The 7,199-nt window shown below is 47.6% G+C and overlaps 1 protein-coding gene across 1 annotated transcript; it reads left to right on the top strand.

Annotated features, from left to right (window-relative positions):
- Positions 1–1,955: 1,955 nt before the first annotated feature.
- Positions 1,956–6,211, top strand: LOC120110772 (benzyl alcohol O-benzoyltransferase-like). The gene is made up of 4 exons (XM_039126325.1): positions 1,956–2,003; positions 3,528–3,902; positions 5,001–5,168; positions 5,513–6,211. The coding sequence occupies exons 1-4, from the start codon at positions 1,956–1,958 to the stop codon at positions 6,209–6,211; spliced, it is 1,290 nt and encodes a 429-aa protein (XP_038982253.1).
- The last annotated feature ends 988 nt before the right edge of the window (positions 6,212–7,199 follow it).

Below are 7,199 nucleotides of genomic sequence, written 5' to 3'. Positions count from 1 at the left end.
GAAGTCAGCCTGAACCAAAGTCTGAGACTCGAGTCGACTCCTGAGTATCACGAGTCGACTCCAAGCGTATCAAGTTCACTGGCATGGGCTCGAGTCGACTCCAGATCAGTACGAGTCGACTCCGACTGAGAACAGACAGAAGAACAGAAAGCTTCAACTCAGAACCTGTCAACGAGTCGACTCCCAAAGTGCGCGAGTCGACTCCGATGTTCACCAAGTCGACTCCAGGATAGTAAGAGTCGACTCTCAGAGGAACACAAGAAAAAGTCAGAGAGCAATTTTCGGACTCTGAGATTCGAGTCGACTCCCGCAATATGCGAGTCGACTCCAAGACTCCGCGACCATCAACAGACAGAAGACCAAGTTACTGCCTCTGAGATTCGAGTCGACTCCCAGACAGCTCGAGTCGACTCCAAGACAGCTTCACATCAAAAAGGCAGAAGACCAAGTTTCGGAAACTGAGAGCCGAGTCGACTCCGAGGAAGTTCGAGTCGACTCCAAGACTGGACGAGCCAAAAGACAGAGAATCGGGAGTTCGGGTTCTGAGATTCGAGTCGACTCCCAGGACAGTCGAGTCGACTCGGGTGGATCAAATTCAAAATTGGATCCACGGACTTCAGTGGATGAGCCGACTCCGAAATTGCCAAGTCAGCTCCAGAAGTTGGCGAGTCGACTCCAGGTCAAGACGAGTCGACTCCCAGTCGTGAAGGCAACTTTAATTCAAATTTGGAACAGTTGCCGAGTCGACTCCGGAAAAGCTTGAGTCGACTCCCGCTACAGCCGAGTCGACTCCTGATCGCGCGAGTCGACTCTAACCCACCAACGGACACATTGTCAGGCTGCGCAGAGTGTGCAGAACGGGCAGAAAAAGCTCTCTAACGGCTAGTTTCCGTGGGGGTTGGTTTAAATAGCTAGAGAAGACTGTAGCAAGGCAGAAAAGAACTATTCCACTCCAACTAATCAAGCATTCAAGCTCTGCAACGTGTTCTTCAACGAAAAAGAGGAAGATCTGCATTTACTGCATCCACCTACATCTTCCCAGCAATTAAAGCCTTCTCCTCCTGCATTCAAGTCGACTACTCACTCAAGAGGAGACTAGAAGTTTAAGAAGCCATTCGTCTTCTCCAACCTAAAAGCGTTTGAGGCTTCTTAACTTCATTTATTGTTCATATTGTCTTTTATCTGCTTTTGAGAAGCTGTATTTTTCTGTTTCTTTTTTTTATTTACACATTGTATTTGCTTGGTTCAATCGGGGGATTGAATCAAGGGGATTGAGGTTGGTTGGTGAGCCGAGTGTAAAACCAACGTGTGTAAGGGTTCGATTGTGATCCCGAGAAAACAATCGGGGTGGTTCTAGTCGGTGAGCCTGGGAAAACCGACCGAGTTCATTGTGAGCTCGTAAAACAACAAGTTTGGTTGTGAGCTTGGAAAACAACCGGCTGTAATCCAAGGGGGTTATAGTGAATTCCCAAGTGAGACTTGGGGAGTGGACGTAGGAGCAAGGGTTAGCTCCGAACCACTATAAAACTTGGTGTTTGTGATTGCGTGTCTCTATTCTTCTTCCTTTCATATCACTCACAGCACATAGTAATTAATTAAATAACTTACACTAGTTTTAATTACTTATCCACATCGTTTTAAATACCCAAATTATTTTAAAACACAATTCACCCCCCCTCTTGGATTGTCTATCTGGGCAACAAAGTCCCTCTTTCCAACTAACAGGGCTTCTCTAAAGTGATCAACCATATATGAGGCCACCTAATCTGTAGCCCCATTAGCCTCTCTATAAATATGCTTGGCCTGAAATGCCACGCTGCCACTAACCATGTCCCGAATGTCTTTAAGCAAGGGGCAGCACCCACCCATGCCGCCGGTGCCCCCTGAATCCAGCCAATCACCGTAGCCGAGTCCCCCTCAAGCATGGCTGCTCCAGCTCGCAACACGCACTGAGCATGCCTAAATTGGCTCACGCGGCCCTCCGCTCAGCTTTCAAGACTGAGGTATCGAAGATTTGGCACCCACTAACAACAACCATCCTAAAGTTCGAGCCTTTGATGACGAAATCTGCACCTCCCCTTCTGCCATCATCTAGCACGCATCCATCAAAGATGACCTTGAGAAAACTCGGGGGTGGGGGCTCTTAGGTGAAAAATAATATCTGAGGTGCTACATAAGCAAAAGTAGAGCCCCAAGTGCCCCGAGCTATCAAACGGTCATGCGACGGATCTACATGGATAATCTCTATCATCTGTACCTGGGCCCGCTCTACAACAAATCTAGGTGAAGGGCTGCTCTCACAAAAAATCTACGCAATCCTGGCTAGCCAGATCTAATAAGCAGTGTAAGTCGCTTTAATGACCACTTCCGAGTCTGGAGGGCAATGGCCCACCATATGAGCTCCTGTAAGAAAGAGCCCGAGTAGCACCACGCATCCGACGGGATCTTGACGAGCCTCCAGACCTTCCTAGCTCGCTTCCACTAAAACAGAGCGTACTCCACAATCTCATCCACCTTACACTCGGGGCACTGAGAATGGATGGCCAGTTCCTGTCCGTACAATACCAATTTCGTAAGCAGTCGGCCCCAAGCCACCTTTCAGAGGAATAGAGCCATCGTCGGGTGAAGGCTAAACCTCCAGATCCAAGCACAATCCAGTCCTAGGAGCTGCTCACTCTGAAGGATGCGATAGATATCTTCCACTGTGATTCTAGGTTTGCAGGACGTACTCCAAACTCTCACGTTTAGACTAACACTTCTCGGAACAGAAAATGATCGAACCATCCTTCGAGATGCTACCCAAACAGATGACCAATTCGACTGGTATCCCACCTAGCCCCCTTCAGGCGGAGAAGATCGCAAATCCAAAGTCCGTCCATGGCCTCAATATTGACCATAGTCGGCCAAAGCCTCACTGAGAGAGAGTCCACCCAAGGATTCTCCACCACATCCACACTACGTCCATCATCGATCAATCATCCGGTGTTAGCCAAGATAGCAGGTACATACCTGCAGATCTTTCCAAAAAAGCGGTGTGAGAGAAAGAGAGAGAGAATGGATTTCTCGAATCATTGCCTTCTGGGACAGGTGTTATCAAGCGTCCTTCTGTAGAGATGCATGCACCTCGCCGCCATTACTACCCACTCTTTCTCGAATCATTGTCTTGTGGGATAGGTGTTACTAAATGGAACAAAGCATACGTGCGTCCGTCTGCAGAGATGCATGCACCTCACCAGCATAACGACTTACTCCTTCTCGAAACAATGCCTCGTGCGACAGGTGTTACTAAATGGAGCAGAGCGTGTGTCCGCCTATAGACTACCAACGACATGTCAGTAAACTACAACACCCAGCCGCCTTTCCCTCCGCTATAAATTCGAGCTCCACCTCCGAGCTTACAACCCACACAAATAAGCAATCTCCAAGTCCTTCGATTTCCTTTCTGCCTTCTTCCTTTCCTTGCTACCGTAATCAATTCCCTCTCTTCCTCTTAGACCTCACTGCAGTACTAATGGTGTCCTCGCTAGCCAACCCCACACGAATTCAAGCGCCTCTCTAACATCGACGACCAAGAAGGCCTTCGCTTCCAAGTCCCGATCATCCAATTCTACCGCCACGATCCCTCCATGGATGGGCGAGACCCTGCGAGGGTCATCCACGAGGCCGTCGCCAAGGCCCTTGTCCACTACTACCCGTTCGCCGGTCGGCTCAGGGAGGGGGGCCGCCGGAAGCTCGTGGTGGAGTGCACCGGGGAGGGGGTGCTGTTCATCGAGGCGGATGCCGACGTCCGTCTCGAGCAGTTTGGCGATGCTTTGCTGTCGCCATGTCCGTTCCTAGAGGAGCTTCTCTACGACGTCGAGGGCTCCAGGGATATGCTCAACTGCCCCCTCTTGTTGTTTCAGGTAGTTAATCAAAAGATTACAAATGATACTTAATTTTTGGTTTTTTTTTAAAAAATAAAAAGGTGACAAGTGATTAGCTCTGCTATATATACTCTAACAGCAGCAGCAAAAGAGTTGTGGATTCCGTTAAATTGTTTTAAGAAAACCTTTGGAATCTAACACAACCTCGCGAAGAAGTATACATGAGTCATTCACTTTTCTTCTTTTCTATTTATTTTTTTTTTAAATTGAGCAAGTATCCTAGAATTACCAATAACAAACTAAATTAAACATCTAGAGGAGTTGCAGGGAAAAATCTTTTTCTGGATGTCATTAAATTGTTTTAAGAAAGTCTTTGGAATCTAACACAACCTTGCGAAGAAGTACACAACAAAACATTCTCTTTTCTTCTTTTCTATTTTTCTTAGGAAAAAAAATCTTGTGCAAGTATAATATAATTCTGGATCGTTGTCACATCAATTATAGTGCTGGATGGCTATCAAATAAAGCACGATGCATAGCATGCAAATCGTGCTACGTGTGGCACATAATATCCATCTGTTTGATAGCTGTGGAATAATATAGCGGTCATCCAGGGATATACTTCCGTTCGTTATGGTGCAATTGGTGTATGCTTGAGATCCAAACTCGTTATATCCTACACGTGCATCATATTAGCGGTGCGCTGCTGGAACAAATCGAGATGATGCATGGGATAGCAATTTGATACGAGATGCATGGGATAGCAATTTGATTGATGGTGCAGGTTATAATTTTGTATGGGTGCACATATATGAAAGTTATAAGGACAACTGTAGCAACAAAGACTAAGGTGGTTCACGAAAAAGCAAAACAGAGTGCCATGAAAAAATCTCCGAATTGCTATGCGATGAAAGAGGCGATCCAGTCTGCTGCTCTGTTCACCTCTCGAAACACATATGTTGAATGCAAGCTACCCATCTTCTGAACCAGCCATGGAAAACATTGAGTGTCACTCAGCACTGTACGATTCGATAAATTACGTACGAAAAGCAAATTATTCTTACCCCTACTACAAGGTACCCGAGTTATAAATATCTTAAATTAATTAATTATTTTATTTTATTGTTTTTTTTGCAGGTGACTCGGTTACGGTGCGGTGGGTTCATCCTCGGGATCCGGGTAAACCACGCCATGACGGACGGGCCCGGGCTGGTCCAGTTGAAGAACGCGGTGGCCGAGCTCGCCCGCGGCTTGCCTGCCCCCGCCGTTTCCCGTGGCGGTGTGCGCGGGCGGGAATCCGCTGGGGTACGCGCTGGAGCTCGTGAAGAAGGCGAAAGGTAAGGTGAACAAGGAGTACATGAAGTCGGTGGCGGACCTGATGGTACTGAGAACGCGTTCTTGACCAAGGCCGGGTTCGGAGACGGGCAAACAAGAACAGATGTTGATACTCTTGGTCCCATGCAAACCGATAAGTTTCTCAAAGTGCAGACATGATGTAGCGTGAGGTGGTGCTCTCCGTCTTCTCCTCAGTGGCAGGCTCCTTCACCAGTGCATCGATCTCGGCCACAAGCCTCTTCATGGCCGGAGCAGGCAAGCAAATAGGAACCACGATCCCATGATCTCCCTTGGCGTTCTTGAAGGGGTTGTAGAAGGTTCGCCACCGACTTCATGTACTCCTCGTTCACCTTACCTTTCGTCTTCTTCACGAGCTCCAGCGCGTACCCCAGCGGATTCCCGCACAGCTTCCCCGCCGCGCGCACCGCCACGGGAAACGCGAACGCGTTGCCGTAGTAGCCCTCCGGTATCTGGCCCCAGTGCTTGCCGCGGGCGCTCACGGCGCAGATTATGCGGACCTCCTGGTCGGGGTCGGGGGAGAGAGCCACGGTGCGGCACTTCCAGAGGAACGCCGTGAGGACCTCGAAGGTGGAGCTCTTGCGGAGATGAGGGGGAACGCGTTGCCGGAGGGAAGCGATCTCGCCGGGGCCGAAGAAGAACGACCTGTGAGCCATGTCGTCCAACCAAGGGAGGCGATCAGCTTCGGGTGGGGGAAGGCGGTGTACGGTGGTCCAGCCAATGGAGGGGTCGGAGCCATCCCAGGGGTGGCCAGCTTCTACATCCCCTTCAAGAACGCCAAGGGAGAGCATGGGATCGTGGTTCCTGTTTGCTTGCCTGCTTCGGCCATGAAGAGGTTTGTGGCCGAGATCGATGCACTGGTGAAGGAGACTGCCACGCACCTAGGAGAAGACGGAGAGCACCACCTCACGCTACGTCATGCCTGCACTTTGAGAAACGTATCGGTTTGCATGGGACCAAGAGTATCGACATCTGTTTTTGTTTGCTCGTCTTAGATAGAGTTGGAGTTGCATGTTGTTTACTCCAAGCATACACAAGGCTCGTATGACTTCTAACTAGCAAATAGGTGTTATGGTGATATAAAATCTAGTACAGTTGAGGACTTTCCCAACCACTGCTGCTGCTACAACAACAATAAGATGGAGGAAGCTTGATGGCATGATTTGTGACCAGCAACATATCGAAGTTATGGCTTGTGCTTCAGCTTTGGATACTTGGCTTTGAACTTGTACCTGATTTCTTATAGAAAAAACCTAGCTACCATGGTAAAGGAGGTTCACTGAGAGGAGCATTCATGCCTCGCAGACACGTAGAACAAAAGGCAAAGATAGAGACGAAGAAAACAAAACAGAAACATGCGGAGAACGCTTGAGGCAATGATGGTAGTAGCACCTTCAAATCACCTAAAAGAGCTTCTGAGCCTCCAAGAATCGTTTTTTCACCCTCCAAAAGCAATGCCAAATGGGGCCTAAGTGGTCTAACAATTGTCTACATCTTGCAATATGTTGTGCTCATCAAAACGTAAGAAGCTTCTCTTGGAGCGACGAACATCATGAAGTTGGCATAGTGTCTCCTAGGCTTATACATGTAAAAAATAAGGCTGCTGCCAAAACGTAACCAGCCAGATAGCAAAGGCCATGATGGCAAGGAACTCTGAAATGGAATGCTAGCTGCTATTTTTTTTCTTTTTTAAAAAAACTAAGATTGTGTACTATGGATCTATCATCAAAATTTGTTACTCTATTCAGTTTTTTTGGTGCTCAACTTTAATTGGATGCAGCTAATGTGTGTCACACTTATCATTTAAGCAAGCTTAATCTGTATGTATCTATCTTTTTTTCTTCCTGCAACTGGTTAAATCTAATTTGTGGCTTTTCACTGTACTAATAATATTATTCTAATGCACAGATTTTTCCAATTCATTAATCTTCTAAACATATCGACATAATAGCACATGTGAAACCTTTTTTTGAATATTGCAGG

The sequence above is a fragment of the Phoenix dactylifera genome, chromosome 5, assembly GCF_009389715.1.
Source record: "Phoenix dactylifera cultivar Barhee BC4 chromosome 5, palm_55x_up_171113_PBpolish2nd_filt_p, whole genome shotgun sequence".
NCBI lineage: Eukaryota > Viridiplantae > Streptophyta > Magnoliopsida > Arecales > Arecaceae > Phoenix > Phoenix dactylifera.
The sequence above is the reverse complement of the archived record's forward strand: the minus strand, read 5'-3'. Positions and strand labels throughout refer to the sequence as shown.

Excerpts from the sequence above, each read along its gene's own strand:
- LOC120110772 (XM_039126325.1), top strand. The coding sequence starts at position 1,956 with ATGCCTAAATTGGCTCACGCGGCCCTCCGCTCAGCTTTCAAGACTGAG. Across the intron at positions 3,903-5,000 it reads GCCCCCTCTTGTTGTTTCAG|GTGACTCGGTTACGGTGCGG; the intron begins GTAGTTAATCAA and ends TTTTTTTTGCAG. Across the intron at positions 5,169-5,512 it reads GCGGGCGGGAATCCGCTGGG|AAGGTTCGCCACCGACTTCA; the intron begins GTACGCGCTGGA and ends AAGGGGTTGTAG.